The 21930-nt window shown below is 42.1% G+C and overlaps 1 protein-coding gene across 3 annotated transcripts in view; it reads right to left on the reverse strand.

Annotated features, from left to right (window-relative positions):
• kcnip4a (potassium voltage-gated channel interacting protein 4a) overlaps positions 1-21930 on the reverse strand; it is a 258413-nt gene that overhangs the window by 90216 nt on the left and 146267 nt on the right. The window contains exon 1 of one of the 3 annotated variants that reach the window (XM_024434736.2): positions 13919-14195. The exons of the other annotated variants lie outside the window; for them this stretch is intronic. Within the exon in view, the coding sequence (XP_024290504.2) occupies positions 13919-13976 (58 nt within the window). The 5' untranslated portion in view covers positions 13977-14195. Of the gene's footprint in view, positions 1-13918; positions 14196-21930 lie in introns of those variants that run through there. 3 annotated transcript variants of the gene reach the window in all.

Here is a 21930-nt window from a genome sequence, read left to right on the forward strand (position 1 = left end):
GAGCTTGGGTACTGATGTTGGGCGATTAGGCCTGGCACGCAGTTGGCGTTCCAATTCCTCCCAAAGGTGTTCGATGGGGTTGAGGTCAGGGCCCTGTGCAATCTAGTCAATTTCTTCCACACCAATCTGGATAACCCATTTCTGTATGGACCTCACTTTGTGCATGGGGCATTGTTAGGCTGAAACAGGAAAGGGCCTGAATCAACTAGAATGACATTGTGTGCTGTAGCGTTAAGATTTCCCTTCACTGGAACTAAGCGGCCTAGCCCAAACCATGAAAAACAGACCACAGACCATTATTTGTCCGTTGGACTGCCAGATGGTGAAGCGTGGTTCAACACTAAAGAGAACCCGCTTCCACTGCTCCATTGTCCAATGGCGGCGAGCTTTATACCACTATAGCCGACGCTTGGCATTATGCATGGTGATGTTAGGCTTGTGTGCAGCTGCTCGGCCCTGAAAACCCATTTCACGAAGCTCCCGACGAACAGTTTGTGTGCTGACGTTGCTTCTAGAGGCAGTTTAGAACTTGGTAGTGAGTGTTGCAACCGAGGACAGACTATTTTTACGCGCTACGTGCTTCAGCCCTCGGTTGTTCCATTCTGTGAGCTTGTGTGGCCTACCACTTCGCAGTTGAGCCATTGTTGCTCCTAGACATTTCCACTCCACAATAACAGCATGTACAGTTAACCGGGGCAGCTCTAGCAAGACAGAAATTTGACGAACCGACTTGTTTGATTTGATTTGATTGGTTGGAAAGGTGGCATCCTATGACAGTGCCATGTTGAAAGCCACTGAGCTCTTCAGAAAGGCCACTCTACTGCCAATGTGTGTATGGAGATTGCATGGCTGTGTGATCAATTTAATAGACCTGTCAGCAACGGGTGTGGCTGAAATAGCCCAATCCACTAATTTGAAGGGGTGTCCACATACCTTTGTATAGTGTATAAAGCTGACAAACATTAGTAGTGAATTTCCTACACGTGTAAATTGATCGCCTCACTTAAGTTGCACTGCAGAGATAACTCACCTCACAAAGCTACCGTTGTGCTTCTTTGCAAGCAAACACACATAACTGGATCATACTGCTGTTTTGGGATGATCTAACGGGCCGAAATTATGAAGAAAGAAAGAAAGAAAGAAAGATAGAAAGATAGAAAGATAGAAAGATAGAAAGATAGAAAGATAGATAGATAGATAGATAGATAGATAGATAGATAGATAGATAGATAGATAGATAGATAGATAGATAGATAGATAGATAGATAGATAGATAGATAGATAGATAGATAGATAGATAGATAGATAGATAGATAGATAGATAGATAGATAGATAGATAGATAGATAGATACCAAGTTCATTTTACATTTGGTAACTTCACGGTCCTATTGATCAAACAACCATGAAAAGGTAAGCTCTCTCTCAGTTATGTACATCAACAAAAACAAGATCAACAACTAATGCTAGCCAGAGCGAGATGAGCTAAAATCTAAATTTGGGAACATTAGATAAACCCTCTACCTTTTTCAGTTAGTTGGCCGTCAAAATCGAACTGATAAACGATGGGGAGTAGTAGCCTGCTCGTCTTTCTGCAGCTTGCCTACCAATGCATGCTTGTCCCAACCCATGTTTTGACAACTAAGTGGGAACATCACTGCCTGCACACCCATTTGATCGATGCCAAAATACATTTGACTGAACACTAAGGGTGCAGTTGTAAATTGCCTCCAGTGTATGGTCTGGAGTCCAAATTTGAGATTTTTGGTTCCAACCCGGATTATCTCACCATGTGTGTTTCCCACCGTAAAGCATGGAGGAGGAGGTGTGATGGTGCTTTGCTGGTGACACTGTCTGTGATTTATTTATAATTCACACTTATAATTCACACCAGCATGGCTATCACAGCATTCTGCAGCGATGTGCCATCCCATTTGGTTTGCGCTTAGTAGGACTATCCTTTGTTTTTCTACAGGACAATGACCCAACACACCTCCAGGCTGTGTAAGGGCTATTTGACCAAGAAGGAGAGTGGTAAGTGCTGCATTAGATGACCTGGCCTCCACAATCCCCCGACCTCAACCACATTGAGATGGTTTGGGACGAGTCGGACCACAGAGTGAAGGGAAGTGCTCAGCATATGTGGGAACTCCTTCAAGACTGTTGGAAAAGCATTCCAGGTGAAGCTGGTTGAGAGAATGCAAAGCTGTCATCAAGTAAAGGGTGGCTATTTGAAGAAACTCAAATATAAAATATATTTTGTTATGTTTAAAACTTTTTTTGGTTACTACATGATTCCATGTGTTATTTCATAGTTTATGTCTTCACTATTATTCTACAATGTAGAAAATAGTCAAAATAAAGAAAACCCCTTGAATGAGTAGGTGTTCTAAAACCTTTGATCGGTAGTGTATGTATATGAGAAATTCAACGAACCAAAGGTGACAATATGGGATATAATTGCAACGCGCTACAACAATTTGGACGCCCACAGAGACTGTCATTAACAGCACCCATACCATGTTTCTCTCAATGTTGCTCTAGGGAGGGACTCTTGGAAATATTGATGATTTGCCATGGCAACTACCTCGGCGGCGTTAATGCTTTTAACCAGCTCATTTAAGGTGCTATCGGTTACTTTTTTTTGTAGCAGCTGGGCTCACTAAATATAGCTCTCAGGCCCTGTTGGTAGGTTGTTTTGTGTTGCTAGCTGGTGTGATTTTGTGAGATGTCAGGACAGGCTGGACTGAGTGACTGAGAAGTTTGTTCCATATTCTATCAATTCTCAAATCACACAAATTGAAGTTTAAAAAATAATTATAGTCCCTGGGAAATCGAAATGAACGCAATCAAGACCTGAGCTGCTGCATGACAAACGTCACTCCCGCACACAGTTTGCCACATCCAGTAGATGGGTGATGGCAATTATGGGAGCTACTGTACAGCTGAGTCGTCTCAAATGGCGTGCGGATTGCGGAACTATGAAATCAGAAACTGCCCTGACTACCAGAAATACCAAAAACAAATCTACAAAGACATCTCCACAATGGTCATTCTTCAACAGGAATAACATGGTCATGTTACATGTTTCAATTAGAAATCACGCTATTCAGAACAGTTCAAAGGGCAAGAAGAAAAGGTATAGGCAAAGATTCTTCTGCACCCTTAATCTTAATCTCACGAGTTCCACCCGTATATAAATGTATGCCAATCCAAGGTCTTCCCCAGTGAAGGGAAGCCAGATAACTTCGGCAAACATCATAACATACTCAAACACAACAAAAAACCGGTGGATGCTCAGATGGCGTTTGCTTCATATTCTTGTGCAAACAGCCAACAGCACATTCTTCGAGATTTGCTCTCATTACACCAGCTCTTGGCACGTCCTCACAGTAGACAAACAGAGGGACTATGGCTTCCTGGAGTGCATTGAAATCGAGTTACCATTGAATTCTTAACGCCTGACAAATACTCCTGGAAGCGTAAAAACAAATTGTTTTCCATTTGTTGGTGAAATTACATGAGGCAAGCCCTTCTGGCCTGTAGCCTTTCAAGCAATAAGCTTAATTGCAAATGTATTTGATTTTGCTCTCAGTAGCTTCCAAGTAATGGAATGGGGTACAATGACAAAAGAAAATTAAATCCTATATGGCTGTCTTCCATATACTGATAATAGAGCTAGGGCTTGCAAACACACTGACAGGGAATTCACACAAAGAAAGCAATTGTCTAATCCAACCATTTTGTGTTAGGGATACTTAGGGATGTTGACAATGAGCCCCTTTATCTACTTCCCCAGACAGAGTCAGATACACTTGTGGATGCCATTTGTATGTCTCTGTGTCTAGTAGGAAAGAAGTTCCAGTTGGTTTTGCGAGCCAATGCAGACTAGTGATCCTTGATGAAAACCTGCTCCAGAGCGCTCAGGACCTCAGACTGGGGCCGAGGTTCACCTTCCAATAAGACAACGACCCTAAGTACACAGCCAAGACAATGCATGAGTGGGTTCGGGACAAGTCTCTGAATGTCCTTGAGAGGCCCAGCCAGACCCCGGACATGAACCCGATCGAACATCTCTGGAGAGACCTGAAAATAGCCATGCAGCAACATTCCCCATCTAACCTGACAGAGCTTTAGAGGATCTGCAGAGAGGAATGGGAGAAACTCCAAATGCAGGTGTGCCAAGCTTGTAACGTCATACCCAAGAAGACTTGTGGCTGTAATCGCTGCCAAAGGTGCTTCAACAAAGTACTGAGTAAAGGGTCTGAATACTTATGTAAATGTAATTTCAATTTAAAAAAACATTTTTTTTTGTAAAAAAAAGTTTTTTTGCTTTGTAATTATGGGGTATTGTGTGTAGATGGATGAGGGAAAAAACGAAATAATCAATTTTAGAATAAAGCTGTAACGTAACGATGTGGAAAAAGTCAAGGGGTCTGAATACAGTACTTTCCGAATGCACTGTATATATCTGTTCCAGAGCTTGTAATAGATAACAAGAAAATGGGACAGGGAAGGGTTGACCATCTTGACCAGCTGAGGAGCTATTACAATGTTTGACGCACAGGCTGAAAATGGTGGAAGTATGTGTGTTTGGGGATGCTCAACATTGCCATCACAAAGGCATACATTGTGTGGGGGCCCCTTTCCAGAAACCACAGGCGCTGGTCCAAGAAGGCATTCAAAATGCAGCTTCTTCCTGGCAGCTACTGTGCCAGGAAGAGGAGAGCAAAGAGTGTGGCACCAGGGCATGTGGACTGAGTTTAAACTCATAATTTGAAAGCAGGTGAAGTTTGAAGATCTGCAAGAGAGGGCGGTGTGCATCCGGAGTGGACACAGGGCAAAGAGTGGGAGATGTGTAGAAACCTTCTTTGGGTGTCCAAACTTTTGATTGGTACTGTAAGACACAAAATGTTAAGTACTTATCCTGCATTTCTGAGTTCTCTATACAAAAAAAAACTATTGTCAGCCAGATCCAGGTTTCAGGTTCAATGTCTAATTTAACTGATTAATGCTTAATACAAGATATAACACCAACTTACACTGCCATAAATGCAAGGACAGAAAAGTAATATTTTATGTCACACGATTTAGGACATATCTTTTATCAACAGCTGTAACAAGTGGTCCAAGGTAGGAAATCCTCACTTGGTACCCTAGTTTATACAAGGACACAGTTACAGTACAAGCAGAGTGAAAAAGGCTATAACTGAATGACTTCCAGTACATGGTTGCACTGCATGATTTTATTTCATACATCTAACCACACACAATACTCACTACCAATCATGCATTCGGACACAACTGACAAGTCTATAACAATATGACCTTATAACGAGGCATGTTGCTATCGATTGCCTTTTAGCAGTGTAAAAGGCAGTGTGCATATCTAAAAACACGGCCCTTTCTTTTCACCTCCCCAGGTTGTTGTATTGTTTAGGTTTCAGACGGCAATCAACATACAGTACTGTGTTTGTGACTTTGCTGCCATCAAAAGGCCACTGACAGAAACAACCGGGTTAGACAGTTCGCCACTATGAATCAATGTAGAGGCCACTATTCATTCAAATACTACCCATTACTCATTCCATTGATCAATTATGCAACAGAACAAAGACACTCCACAGTGAGATATACACTCCCGAGTGCATTTACTGAAACCACATTAACCCTACAGGTCTTCATCAGGTCACTAGAGGGGAAATTGCCTGAGCAATGAGCAATTTGGGGAGTTGAATAGGTACAAATACAATTAAAACTACTGAAAATAACCAAGGGGTCAGATGGATTATGCAATTTGCGCCTTATTTAGCTTAAGTTTCAGATACTGTTAGTGATGCAACAGTCAGAGTGCCCCCCAGAAAGGGTAATTAAAACTGACCAAAAAGGCAATGGTATATGCAAATCTTAAAGGCCCAGTGCAGTCAAAAATGGGATTTTTCAGTGTTTTATATACATTTCCACTATGAGGTTGGAATATTACTGTGAAATTATGATAACCTTTTTGCGTAAGAGCTGTTTGAAAAGAACACCTGCATTTTCAGCCTGTTTGGGTGGGAGTTTTTGCCTTCCATGGTGACATCACCAAGGGGTAAATTAGTGAATAGACCAATAAAAAAAAGAAAGTTCCAAACCTGCCAATAACAGCAAATTTTCAGATTTCCACTCCCCCCTCAGACCACTCCGACAGTCCTAGCTACATTTTTACTTGAGAAATTGCTCTTTGCTAATAAGCTATTTGTTGCTTTTTTACATATTTTTTTATACTGAAAAGTACAGTAAAGTACTTAATTGTTACATTGAGTTTACTTGATATTGATATGAAATGTGTCATGGTCCATTCAGTGGGACTAGGCCAGTCTGTGCATGGCTAAGACAACTTTTTAACTGCATTTACATTTGAGTAATTTAGCTGATGCTCTTATCCAGGATGACTTACAGTAGTGAGCAGGGGCTAGAACCAGTTCAGGGAAAACAACCAAATTTTTCTTTTGAGGAATAGAAATATAACCGGAACTTAAGTGATCTAAACTTTTCCAGAACAGAACCATTATTAGTTAATAGACCAATGTTAACTAATAAGCCTGGGAACAGGTTAAAAGAAACGTTTTTACTTTCCAGGCATTTTCTTCAGACCCATAAAAAACTCAAGCAAAGCCCTCACTCTCACTCAGAAACTGATTTCCAGTGTCTGCCTGCCAACTGAAAATCATGGCCAATGTGTGCGTGTGTAGGCAACTCCCCTCTGAAGTTTAGGCTACTGTAGCCTACAGATATTACAAGCGTGATTTACAAATTAGAGACATTTTTAATTAGAGAAGAATTGTGACCGACCGGCTGAAATCGGTCTTGTGTTGCAAAATTAGAAATGGTGTTTTTTACATTTTAAAATGGAAATAGCTGTTCTATCCTACAGCACCATAAATGTTTGAAATAAATCGACTGAAAATGTTGTTTGATGCAAGAAGCCCATACATTTGATAAAATTAGTTCTACCCAGAGAAGCAGTCAGACAAATGATGTATTCATACTCAAGATAACCAATGTTACCTCAACAAAAATATGTATAGAAATGAGCTATAACTGGGCTAATAACTCACTGACCAGCAAATAATATGAATCAATGTGCACAGGTGGCTACATGATCTCAAAACAAGAGCATCTTCTCATGACCGCTCATGCTGTCCTGTTCAAAAGTGAATGGCACAGCTCCATATATGGCAATGGCTATTTACATTTTGTGCTACTGCAGCTCTGACAGGTTATGGCGCACCGATCTGTGTATACAGGCCTGAGGTGTGCATGTCAATGCAATAGAATCATACTCCAATGCGCTCTGCCTACAAGAAAATCTCTTGCACAGTTAATTTTTATAGGGTTGATTCGAGCACAATTCCCACAGCATATCGAAACAGTGTTTGATTTTTAATTACATTTTATTTAACTAGGCAAGTCAGTTAAGAACAAATTCTTATTTACAATGACGGCCTACCCCGGCCAAACCCTAACCCTGGATGACGCTGGTCCAATTGTGCACCGCCCTATGGGACTCCCAGTCACGGCCGGTTGTGATACAGCCTGGAATTGAGCCAGCGTCTGTAGTGACGCCTCTAGCACTGAGATGCAGAGCCTTAGACCGCTGCGCCACTCGGGAGCCACATTGTGTTAACTAAAGGGGAAAACTCTAGAAAGTTGAGTGAGGTTCAATCTTGTGCTTTTCTATGTGGGCTGATATTTAATCTGCATGGCAGTCCGTGAGGAACATTGCTGATAACTCCATTATACAGTATGAGCGCGCAGAGTAATGAATAAACTATTCAAGAGTGTGGCTATGAATGCTGAAGCAATATCAACAGTAGAGTCCTGCACGTGCATTAATTTTAAGCCCAAGCTCTTCCCATTGCCAGCAGCATACCACCCAGCATCCCACTGCTGGATTGCCTCTGAAGCTAAGCAGGGTTGGTCCCTGGATGGGAGAAAGTGGTGTTGGAGGGACAGTAGGAGGAACTGTTTATCTGGTCTAAACAAAATAATTCAATTCCACAGGACAGTGATTGGGACATTTCCCTGTGTATCGTGCAGTCTTTCGGACGGGATGTTAAACAGGTGTCCTGACTCTTAGTAGTCACTAAAGATCCCATGGCACTTATTGTAAGAGTAGGGGTGTTAACCCCGGTGTCCCAGCCAAATCATGGCCAACTAATCATCCCCAGCTTCCAATGGGTTCATTCCCCCTCTCCCTTGAAACTATTCCCCATGGTGTTGCTATAAGTTCTACGGTCGCCTCGCTTCGCGTTCTTAGGAAACTATGCTGTATTTTGTTTTTTCATGTATTATTTCTTACATTGCTACCCCAGGAAATCTGAAGTTTTATTAAATAGAGCCGGGAAGGACTATTGGATATAAGAGCAACACCAACTTACCAACATTACGACCTGGAATACAACTTTCCCGAAGCGGATCCTCTATTTGGACAACCACCCTGGACAATGGATCGGATCCCAGTAGGCGACCCAAAACAACGACACCACAGAAGGGGCAGACAGAGTGGTCTTCTGCTTCGTAGACAGGCTCATCGCTCCCCGCTCCCGAGCATACTACTTGCCAATGTCCAGTCTCTTGACAACAAGGTAGATGAAATTCAAGCAAGGGTTGCCTTCCAAAGAGAGACATCAGAGATTGTAATATTCTCTGTTTCACAGAAACATGGCTCACTCTGGATATTTTATCAGAGTCGGTACAGCCACCCGGTTTCTTCACGCATCGCGCCGACAGAAACAATCTCCCTGGTAAGAATAAGGGCAGGGGTGTATGCCTTATGATTAACGAGTCGTGGTGTGATCATAACAACATACAGGAACTCAAGTCCTTTTGTTCACCTGACCTAGAATGCCTTACAATCAAATGCCGACCGCATTATCTACCAAGAGAATTCTCTTCGATTGTAATCACAGCCGTGTATATCCCCCCCACCCCACCGTCCTGAAAGAACATCATTGGACTCTAAGTAAACTGGAAACCATATATCCTGAGGTTTATTGTACCTGGGGATTTTAACAAAGCTAATCTGAAAACAAGGCTCCCTAAATTTTATCAGCATATCGAATGCGCGACACGGGCTGGCAACATTGCTACTCTAACTTCTGCGGCGCATACAAAGCCCTCCCTCGCCCTCCTTTCGGCAAATCTGACCACGACTCCATTTTGTTGCTCCCAGCCTATAGACAGAAACTAAAACAGGAAATGCCCATGCTCAGGTCTGTTCAACGCTGGTCCGACCAATCGGATTCCACGCTTCAAGATTGCTTCGATCACGTGGACTGGGATATGTTCCAGATAGCCTCTGACAATAACATTGATGTATACGCTGAGTCGGTGAGCGAGTTTATTGGCAAGTTATTCAGTGATGTTGTACCCACGGTGACTATAAAAACCTTCCCCAACCAGAAACTGTGGATTTATGGCAGCATTCGCACAAAACTGAAAGTGCGAACCACTGCTTTTAATCATGGCAAGGCGACTGGAAACATGACCGAATACAAACAGTGTTGCTATTCCCTTCACAAGGCAATCAAACAAGCTAAGCGTCAGTATAGAGACAAAGTAGAGTCGCAATTCAACGGCTCAGACAGGAGACGTATGTGGCAGGGTCTACAGTCAATCACGGATTACAAAAAGGAAACCAGCCCCATTGCGGACCCCGACGTCGTGCCCCTAGACAAATTAAACAACTTCTTTGCATGCTTTGAGGACAATACAGTGTCACTGACACGGCCCGCGACCAAAACCTGCGGGCTCTCCTTCACCATGGCCAACGTGAGTAAAACATTTAAACGTGTTAACCTCTCTAGGGTATGTGGGACGCTAGCGTCCCATCTGGCCAACATCCAGTGAGGTTGCAGAGCGCCAAATTCAATTACAGAATTATAAAAATTCAGAAAACTAAACATATTTAAACAGGTTTAACAGGTTTAAAGATGAACTTCTTGTTAAACCAACCACAGTGTCATATTTATAAAATGCTTTTCGGCAAAAGCATACCTTGCCCAGAACATACCTAGCCCAGAACATAATTTGATTTGATAAGTGAGAATGTGTTCTCAGTCAACTTACCTGGTAAAACAAGGGTTAAATAAAATGCCTGCAATGTTCAGGCCCTACCCTACCCATTGCTTCTTCCAAATTCAAGAAACAACTTCCTCTGTTAGTAAATCCATTAGCTGCACCTCAATGTCACTCACGCTCTGCTCATGACAGCTCTGGGTCTGTGAGTATCCATAGCAACAGCTTTGTTTGGGCTGCTCTGCTCAATGACGAGACTTGAGAGCTGTTAGCTACTTCTTTTTTTTTTACTCTAAACTCAGACAAAACAAGGAACATTTTCTGTGAAATAATCTCTCCTGTCTTATATTTGGTGAGGTTGAAGCACTTCTGACACCATGTTATGATCTTAGTCAGAGCACGAGAAATTGGCTCAGCTTCAAAATGTTACAGAATAATTTGGTGATACCCGAGCATTACCCGTATCCTAGTTATTGATGAAAACTGTTTCAGAGCCCATCTGGCTTGGGTCGGGTAGCAGAGCTCTAAATCGGCGGTAATATGCTTTTTAAAAACGTTCAACTAACCCAGTGTGGTCTCAGGAACGAAAAGTAAGTGCTATGGATTTGCTCTGTAAATACGTGTGTTTTGAAAGCAATAGAGTTGTGCCCTTTTCAAAAGGGAACAACCCTCTTGTGATAAATGCCATGGATCTTTAGTGATCAAAAAGAATCAGGACCTTTGTTTTAAAGTTGAATTTTATGGACAGTAGCAATACACAGTGTGGTATGAAGGCATGCTATAAAGCTACTTCATGCACTGTATGTGTTGCTTAGTAGGGTGGCCATGAACTGTGGGATTTAGTAGCACTGAGTGAATGGCAACCATGTAATTGGAATGCGATGACAACTTATACAACTTTAGGGATCCGTAACAAAATTCACGCTCAAACAGACATACAGCACAACATATAAACACGTAGTGAATGTGTGCATGTGCCACTTCTGCCGTGTGAGCATAGTGGAAAATGGACTGATCATGGCTGAGCAGTACTCTATGGGTGTAGTGTCAGCTGCTCTCCCTGCGGATGTTACAAGTCTCTTGTAGTTCTGTAAACACCAGAAGTCCTGTACCGGGGCCCGGCCAGCAACACGATCCACTCGAGACCCCCCGACCGAAACAGAGGGAGATCACAACAATCAATTAACAAAACGTACTGGGATTGCCGTAAACAAAAGTGCATGTGTGAGTGACCAACTGGGTTCAAACCCAGGTCTTCTACATGCTACAAGACTGTGTTGGTGTCTTGAGCTAAAGCCTATGCATTAGATCGGGAAGCTCATCCATGTAGCAGGAAAGGACACACATCACTCAAGTGTGGTACATCATGGTAGAGCTGAAATTAGCTTGTTCTGCCTGGTACATTACGTGATTTTAACATGAAACTTAAACTAAATGAACAGTGCAGAGGGAGGGGTGGAAACCATTTAGTGCTTGCTTATACAACCATTCACCTTCATATGACAGATTAGAAAAGTACAAAACAGACATCCATTTACCCACTAAGGGGTTGAGTCACTTGATGTTTTGCCGTTTCTATCTGAGAGGTAATGCATCGAGTGCAGCACTCCTACGCCAACCACTCACAAACAAACCCTGAAAAGATTGATTCACAGCAGATTACGTCGACAACAAGCCCACTACACCTAGACCTACAATCATAATGAAACCACCATAACTACAATCTTACATCATTTCACATTGGACTACTTCAGAAGCTCAAAAACCCACTCAGACCAACACTGAACAAAAGAGTCATATATCTAGACCTACCCATAGAATTACATATTTCACTCTATATAGACTGATTTCTATGATTTTGGTGGACCTACTGTAGCATCATGCTGAACCACCATCACTAGAGTACACTCTCGTATCTTTTCACCTTGAGACACTTCAAAAGAATGGGTCTGAATGGAGTAGAAGAGAGAGGAGTTTGAGGGTACGGTTGGCAAGGCGCTAACTAAAACAGTGGCTCTTCACATGTAGGTGAGAGCAGCTTTGGTAATTAATGTGGAACACTGAGTGGGTAGTGGAGTGGCACTCAGGGCTTCTGGCCCCATGTGTTAACCATGCAACGAATCAGCCCAATTCATAAAATCACTTCCATCCACTGTGATGGTCCCAGGAGCTCAGTCTGGGTTTGAACTCAACTTCAAATCACGCACGCCACGCCACGGCACGCCACGCCACGCCACGGCACCGCACCTTTTTTTCCCAACAAAAAAATATAGAAAAGGAGGAAGATAAGTGTTTCCAATGACATCAGTGTGCATTGTGATTTGAAGCAATTATGAATAGTAGACTTGGCCTACTAATTGTCTTAATTGGTTGATGATGTCATTGGAAACACTCATCTTCATTTAACCCCCCCCCCCAAAAGAAAACAGAAACATGCTATTTTCACATATGTTGATGTTGGGGTGGTGCTGGAGATGATGAATATAAAGTTGAACATTTTAGAAATGTACATTTAAGAGTTTATGGAGGGGAATTGTGCCTGCCTGGTCCACATGTTCTCCTATCTGGGTTCTGGTGAAATGTGCTTACATTGCACAGACAGAGCTGTCAAAACTGATCTATTGCCTAAGAATGGCTCCCCCATTCATTTTGCTTTCAGCTTGTTTCACAAGACTTCAATGAAATATGGCTTAAGATAAGAGTGATCCATCAGTGATCAGTCTCTCGTACAGCACCAAATGACTAAATATAACTTTTGACAACTTACAACCCCCACCACTACCACCATGACTGACCACCTGTTAAATATTTTATTGTCCTTAAATGGACGGTCTTACACTCTGTTTTAAGCTGCAATACGTAACTTTTTGGGCGACCCAACCAACTTCTCATAAAAATGTGACTTATAGATCTGTCATTCTCATTGAAAGCAAGTCAAAGGAGCAGTAGATCTGCTCTATGAGCGTTATTTCCTATGCTTCCCGATCTTAAGTTTAGTTTTTACTTTTGGTTTTGTACATCAGCTTCAAAACAGCTGAAAAGACAATGTTGTTGGTTATGGAAAATATATTTCACAACGGTTTATATGGCACAATAATTCTCTACACTATTCTTGCTTGTTTTGTCACAAACTGAAATTAGGCAAACTATTCAAATTTTTGCAACCAGGAAATGGCGGAGCGAATTCTGCATTGCAGTCAACAAAGCAGTCACTGCATCACTTTTCTGGTAAATAGCTGAGGGGTGGAGCTGAATCACTCAAATTCATAAAACACTCAAATTCATCCATTGGATGAACATTATAGTTTTTATCATGTTTTGAAGCTATATAGTGTTTGTTTACAATTACATCGTTTACAAAAACAAGTTTATATTTTGGGTTCAGATGCCAGTTGAACTAAACTCGTGAGGCATTTAGCTTTAAGTTATATTCTTCAAGAACCAATGGCTATATGTCATTCATTTAAAAGTTCAAACATGTATGTATCAATCCCAGATTACCCATTTAAATTGTGGAAGGTGGCATTCGAAAGTTCAAGGGGTAAATTATGTGGAGTCAATTTCATGGACTGGTGGTGTGGCACATTAATTCATACAGGAGTATAATGAACCCAACAACACATTACTAGTGGAAAAGTCTGTAGGGGATTGAAGAAAATAAACACCCTAAAACATGTTGCAAATAAAACACAGGTAATGCATATTAGAGAATGAAAAGATAAGGAACTCATTCAGGTCTGGGCTTTGAAAGCAATTCAAATTGAGCATATTACCTCAATGTCTTCAGTAGTTTGAGTAATCTAGTTTAGTGATTACGACCACCATCCTGCACCCCCCCCCACCCCCACCCTGGCCTACCTGTCCTCTTGCGCCTCTGATCTTTCTGAAGAGAAAAGATGACCATCAAAGCACCCATGTCTACCTCCCTGTCCCGGTCTCGCTCAGTGATCCAGAAGTCCTGCGAGTTTTGACAACGCTACAGCTTTACACTTTGCTGGCTTCTGAGTAGAGCTGATGAGCTGCAACTATCAGAGTCTCCGGTCTGTGCTTCCTAGCTTCCCTTTTTTCCACCCAGGCTTGGTGAGCTGGGTGCGCAACGAGGGTGTGGAGTGGGAGTCGAGCGCCGGTGCCACCCTTTTTCAGTTTAGAATTTTGACGCGTTTCAGTCTCTCCCCCCCTCCTTTTTTCGCTGAAGGGGGCACTTCGGAGCAGAGTGCTGCTGCACTGCCTGGCTACTTTGTACGAGTTGAGCACCTAGATTAATTGAGCTCTCTCAGCAGGAGCCAGAAACTCGCTGTAGGTAATAGTAGCGCCACTCAAGATACCCCCTCACAGAGGGAGGGAACGAGGGAGGAAAGGGAGGAAGCTCAAAGATTAATATTGTTGCTTGTGAATAGGTATCTTTTAACTATAGCCTCCATGCTGTGAGAATAGGAAAACCATGCCATATCTATGACATTGACTAAAAGAACGTTGGCAGCCTGTGTAGATATTTCGATTGCAAGCGGGTCAACCACTTGACGACAACAAGGTCCATCTGCACCATATCAACCCTGAAAAGGAGGAACCAATTTAAAGGCAGATTAATGTGTCAGGAGTCATCCCTCATCATGCTGTGGGTAACACCTATTTTTCTGATTCTGCCAGCATATTCTAATTCTTTATGCAACATAGACATGTTTTTCAAAGGATGAGATCCTGGAAATTACTATGGAAGGGCATGCCTTGCTGCAAATTCCCTTCAATACATTAATCAAGGTTTTCACCTCCCTATATAAATTTGATTGAAATCAATCACAGTCGTTGAGTCCTCTAATTACAATCCTGCAATCACAACATTCACAATACAAAGGAACAGCAATGGGATGCTTGTAATCAAAAACACCACAAAAGACAGAATATTTTGATTGTTTTCCATCCAAATGCATTGATATGCAGAGTGCATAGACTACTAGTGCATCGAACATCAACAGGTTGCACAGGGAGAGAGTGGTGTGTGCAAAGGTAGACAATTCCAATTCATTGAATGTTTGTCAACACATTCAACGTCTCACTCTACCACACCAAAGCCTTTTCTTAACCTACCCATACAACCCTCAAAGTGCAACGGCGAGTTTTTAAAGGAGACCCTTCGCCTTCCTATTTGTGTTGGACACAAAAGGCTTTTTGGACTTGGTACTGGTACTCCCTGTATATATAGTACTGGTAGTCCCTGTATATATAGTACTGGTACTCCCTGAATATATAGTACTGGTACTCCCTGAATATATAGTACTGGTACTCCCTGAATATATAGTACTGGTACTCCCTGAATATATAGTACTGGTACTCCCTGAATATATAGTACTGGTACTCCCTGTATATATAGTACTGGTACTCCCTGTATATATAGCCATGTTATTTTTTCCTCATTATTGTTCTTCACTGTGTATCTATTCCTTGTGTCACTATTTCTATTATCTTTCACTCTGCATTGTTGGAAAACAACCCGAAAGTAAGCACGTCACTGTTAGTCTGCACCTGTTGTTTAAGAAGCACGTGACAGATAAAATGTGGATGGGCAGAGAAGAGGAGGGACCTTGCCATCCCCCAAGTGACTACTGAAGATCTACAGAACGCTGGCCCGTTTTCTACAGACATGGACTCCTACTTTAAAATGTATCATCACTGGCACTCGACTTTTCTCTTTCACACAACAAAAATAAAAAAAATCATTCCGTTCCCACTGCCACCCCTGCAGAACCCTTAGCAGTCTTTTCAAAGAACATCCAGGTCGGCGGTCCAATTTACAACACGACCGCCCGCAATCAAGTACCAATTTCCCCACACCATTATCCCGCTTCCTGCCTCTACGGTGTGCCGGTCGCCGTTCTGGGGCCTCCTACGGATAAAAGTCTAAGGAAGAAACTAGTAAGTGGGGCTGGGGATGATGAAAACAACTTCAGCATGGTATGAGCAAGGCTTTAGAGAGCGGGATGGAAGGGCTAACATAGACATCTACCTGGAAGTGTGTCATCATGACCATCCTGAAGGTAAAAAGCCCTTTGTGTGTCAGCCGCTGCACTGGTTCTACATTGTAATTTGGTTTCTCTTAAGGAGTCCGAGTCCAGTCCACAAGAAGCAATCACACCTGCCTGACAACTAAATTACAACCAGAACCACTCTGACCAGTATGATAAAATACATGGCTTTGTTGTGGTAGGATCCGGGAATAGGGCTACTGTCACTTGTTACAAATATGTTTTTCTGCCTCCAGTGGTGCTTTCAAAGCATAGGTCACAACGGGAGAGAAATTGCAATTTGCTGGCCAATATCTTGGTTAATCCCTCAGCTATAAAGATCTCCATGAATACAATTCTGGAACGTTTGCATTGCAAATGGATTAGGCTTGGTACAACATCTGATGAATGTACAATGCGTCAGAGAATTTTACTGGGGGATGTCGGGTAATGTATTTATTTAAACACCACATCCATAATTTTAGTCCTGTGCGAATGGGCCAGGTCAGTAATTTTTATATAGCGGGGCAAATTCCAAGGTCCTCTGATAATATTAATCCCGTACCCGACATCCCTGTGTTTCCAAGAGGTTAGAGTTTGACTGGTGCTGTTTTCAGTTGGAGCAAGAAAACGGATAAATTGATGCTTAAAACTAAGTGCTTGCGCATATATTTCTTCAGAATGGCCTACATTAATCAACTTCCACAGTGAATACTTATTTAGGCTGTGTTTTGTGCCAATGAATTTCAACATCGCCAAAACTCAGAATAATGTCCAATAAAAGTATTGTGCCAAGGCCAATTTAAATTAAACCCTCGCTGTAAAAGTAGATAATATATCGCAAATCAGGACATCCCCAATTCCTCAGTGAGCTAAACTTTTTTTTAAACCGTTCACTTTCTCATTTTCATATTATTATTTAGACATCTTCGCGCCTAGAATAAAAACCTCCAGAATTCCGTCCTCATCGAAAAATTTTTTGGACAATACATCAGTGTTTCTGCTGCAGTCATTTAGCTGTGGCGCTGCACCACGGCAATATTTTGCAGCCACGGCAAAAAAATATGTAACATGAAAAAATATTACTGCAGTTGGACACATTGAAGACGCTAGAACAGTTCACATTTGCTTTTCCTCTGCAAACAAAGTATTGAATAGAAAAATCGGACAACCCCATTGTAGAATGGTTTAGCAATTTACCTAACTTCATTGGAGTCCACCTGCGGCAAACTCAATTGATAGGACATGATTTGGAAAGGCACACACCTGTCTATATAAAGGTCCCACAGTTGACAGTGCATGTCAGAGCAAAAACCAAGCCATGAGGTTGAAGGAATTTTCTATAGAGCTCTGAGACAGGATTGTGTCCAGTCACAAATCTGGGGAAGAGTACCAAAATAATTGTGCAGCATTGAAGATCCCCAAGAACACAGTGGCCTACATCATTCTTAAATGGAAGACGTTTGAAACCACCAATACTTTTTGTAGAGCTCACCGACCTGGCCAAACTGAGCAATCGGGGGAGAAGGGCATTGGTCAGGGAGGTGACCAAGAACCCGATGGTCACTCTGACAGAGTTCCAGATTTCTTCTGTTGAGATGGGAGAAACTTCCAGAAGGACAACCATCTTTGCAGCACTCCACCATTCAGGCCTTTATGGTAGAGTGGCCAGATGGAGGCCACTCCTCAATAAAAGGCACTTGACAGGCAACTTGGAGGACTCTCAGACCATGAGAAACAAGATTCTCTGGTTTGATGAAACCAAGATTGAACTCTTTGGCCTAAATGCCAAGTGTCACTCACATCTGGAGGAAATCAAGCACCGCTCTTCACCTGGCCAATACAGTCCCTATGATGAAGCATGGTCGTGGCAGCATCATGCCGTGGGAATGTTTTTCCGCGGAAGGGACTGGGAGAGTAGTCAGGATCGAGGGAAAGATGAACAGAGCAACAGAGCAACAGATGAACAGAGCAAACTACAGAGAGATCCTTGATGAATACCTGCTTCAGAGCGCTCAGGATCTCAGACTGGGGCGAAGGTTCACCTTCCAACAGGACAACAACCCTAAGCACACAGCCAAAACAATGCAGGAGTGGCTCCGGGACAAGTCTTAATGTCCTTGAGTGGCCCAGCCAGAGCCTGGACTAGAACCCGATCGAACATCTCTGGAGAGAGCTGATGCTCCGCATCCAACCTGACAGAGCTTGATAGATTCCGCAGAGAAGAATGGGAGAAACTACCCAAGTACAGATGTGCCAAGCTTACGGTGTCATAGCCAAGAAGACTCAAGGCTGTAATTGCTGCCAAATGTGTTTCAACAAAGTACTGAGTAAAGGGTCTGAATACTTACAGTACCAGTCAAAAGATTGGACACACCTACTCAAGGGTTTTTCTTTATCTTTACTATATTGTAGAATAATAGTGAAGACATCAAAACTATGAAATAACACATATGGAATCATGTAGTAACCGAAAAAGTGTTAAACAAATCAAAATATATTTTAGATTCTTCAAAGTAGTCACCTTTTGCCTTGATGACATGGCTTTGTACACTCTTGGCATTCCCTCAACCAGCTTCACCTGTAATTCTTTTCCAACAGTCTTGAAGGAGTTCCCACATATGCTGAGCACTTGTTGGCTGCTTTTCCTTCACTGTACGGTCCATCTCATCCCAAACCATCTCAATTGGGTTAAGGTCATGTGATTGTGGAGGCCAGGTCATCTGATGTAGCACTCAATCACTCTGCTTCTTGGTCAAATAGCCCTTACACAGCCTGGAGGTGTGCTGGGTCATTGTCCTGTTGAAAAACAAATTACAGTCCCACTAAGAGCAAACCAGATGGGATGGCGTATTCCTGCAGAATGCTGTGGTAGCCATGCTGGTTAAGAATGCCCACACCATCACATCACCTCCTCCATGCTTCACGGTGGGAACCCCACACGCGGAGATCATCCGTTCAACTTCTCTGCGTCTCACAAAGACAAGGCAGTTGGAACCAACCATCTCAAATATGGGCAGATTTCCACTGGTCTCATGTCCATTGCTAGTGTTTCTTGGCCCAAGCAAGTCTCTTATTCTCATTGGAGTCCTTTAGTAGTGGTTTCTTTGCAGCAATTCAACCATGAAGGACTGATTCAAGCAGTCGCCTCTGAACAGTCTGGGTCTTCCTTTCCTGTGGTGGTCCTCATAAGAGCCAGTTTCATCATAGCGCTTGATGGTTTTTGCAACTGTACTTGAAGAAACTTTCAACTTTCCAGATTGACTGACCTTCATGTCTTAAAGTAACGGACTGTTGCTTCTCTTTGCTTATTTGAGCTGTTCTAGCCATAATATGGACTTGGTTTTTTAACAAATATGACTATCTTCTGTATACCACCCATACCTTGTCACAACACAACTGATTGGCTCAAACGCATTAAGAAGGAAATAAATTCCACAAATTAACTTTTTTTTAACAAGGCACACCTGTTAATTGAAATGCATTCCAGAGAATGCCAAGAGTGTGTAAAGCTGTAATCAAGGCAAAGGGTGGCTACTTTGAAGAATCTCAAATATATTTTGATATGTTTAACACTTTTTTGGTTACTACATGATTCCATATGTGTTATTTCATAGTTTTGATGCCTTCACTACTATTCTACAAAGTTGAAAATAGTTTAAAAATATAGAAAAACCCTTGAATGTGTAGCTGTGTCCAAACCTTTGACTGGTACTTTATATAAAATGTGATATTTCAGTTTTTAATTTGTAATATGGGCTATTGTGTGTAGATGATATTGTAAAAATGTTTAATCCATTTTAGAACAAGGCTGTAACGTAACAAAATGTTGAAAAAGAGAAGGGGTCAGAATACTTTCTGAATGGACTTTATAAACTAGATGACTGGTAGGGCGCGCTGTGTTGAAGACACCGTGCCGCCATCTTGACACTCACCCACCATTGTCAAACATGTTGGAAGCTATAGAATACATAGTATCAGTAATCCAGGGTTTACAGTGCCTTCAGAAAATATTCACAAGCCTTGACTTCTTCCACATTTGTTGCGTTACATGAAAAAATACTAATATTTCTTCATTATATAAGTAGTCAACCCCCTGAGTCAATACATGTTAGAATCACCTTTGGCAGCGATTACAGCTGTGGGTCTTTCTGGGTAAGTCTCTAAGAGCTTTCCACACTTGGATTGTGCAACATTTGCCCATTATTGTTTTCAAATTTCTTCAAACTTTGTCAAATTGGATGTTTATCACTGCTAGACATCAATTTAAGGTCTTGCCATAGATTAAAGTCAAAACTGTTACTTGGCCACTAAAAGGCTCTAAATGGTCAATCCGACTTCTGCAGTGGCCACACAGAATTTAATGCTTTGTGGCCTCAGCAGAATTCAGAGCATTCATACTTCTTGCGCTTTATAGAGCTGTCATACGCATGCAATAAATTAGTCTGCACTGCACCACTCATAGTGATTCAGAGCTAATCTCTATAGCCATCCAGCTAATTACAAGCAACTGGCTAAACGAAAATACCTTCCCTCTTCTGAGATGTTGGAGTCCATTTCCTGGTGCTGGACATAGGAGCTCAGTCAAGATAGCATGAAGTAAGAAGGCTGCACCATTTTTCCACCTGCATCTCCACCCTGAATCACCCCAGCAAAATTTGACGACATTTAGGTTATTGTTTACATACTGAACAAAAATATAAAATGCAACATGTAAAGTGTTGGTCCCATGTTTCATGAGCTGAAATAAAAGATCCCAGAAATGTTCTATATGCACAGAAAGCTTATTTCTCTCAAATGTTGTGCAGAAATGTGTTTACATCCCTGTTAGTGAGCATTTCTTCTTTCCCAAGACAATCCATCCAGCTGACAGGTGTGGCATATCAAGAAGCTGCTTAAACAGCATGATCATTACACAGATACACCTTGTGCAGCGGACAAAAGGCCATTCTATAATGTGCAGTTTTGTCACACAACACAATGCCACAGATGTCTCAGGTTTTGAGGGAGCGTGTAATTGGCATGCCGACTGCAGGAATGTTCACCAGAGCTGTTGTCAGATAATTGAATGTTAATTTCTCTGCATGGTCCAATATGTTATTCAGCTCATTCCGGTAGGTGGAAGTTATATTTTAGATGGTGTCAGCATCATTTTATTTGAATTCATTTAGGAGTAGAATGCCCTTAATGGTCACCAGAACTTAGCTCAGCTCCTCACTGTCTCGAATCACAGATGGCTACTAACTGCTCAGAACTACTCAATAGTGAAATCCATTAATATAAAAAACCTCACTGCGACTAGGCTCACTCTATAACCCCAAACTGCAGGAGATACAATAATCACACAGGCAGGATGAAAGGATAGACAGATCCTCACAGTGGCAGAGAAGTTTTGGGTCAAAAACACTTTAAAATGGTACTCCCTGTTTCAAAGTTATTTCCTGTGGCCTGCTGGCACAGATCTGGATTACCTTCCCTAAACCTAATAATCAGGGGGTCAAAACAAAAAACTGGCCATAGATCAGGGGCAACCTGACCCTACTCCTATTTTGACTGCAGCTACCTCTTTGGCTGCATTAGCTCGGGCAACACTTCAAGCACCCTGCCAGCCACTGAGCCTGTGGATTTAAAAATCCGTGAGACTAGCAGTGTAAAATTGCATATCCAATTGAGTCTGCCCTCAAGTTACAATAGCCCAGCAAGGATCAGTCCCAAACGCAAAGTCATTATTTTGACACTTTCATGTCTTCCAATATTAAAAGTGATTAGATACAACCCGTATTCTCCGAACCATCATTTCATCTGCAGTAAGGCTTCCATCTGTGTGCAGAGATACCATGTAAGAATCATGCCCCATGTGTTTTAACTGGC

The sequence above is a fragment of the Oncorhynchus tshawytscha genome, linkage group LG10 (assembly GCF_018296145.1).
Source record: "Oncorhynchus tshawytscha isolate Ot180627B linkage group LG10, Otsh_v2.0, whole genome shotgun sequence".
Classification (NCBI taxonomy): Eukaryota; Metazoa; Chordata; class Actinopteri; order Salmoniformes; family Salmonidae; genus Oncorhynchus; species Oncorhynchus tshawytscha.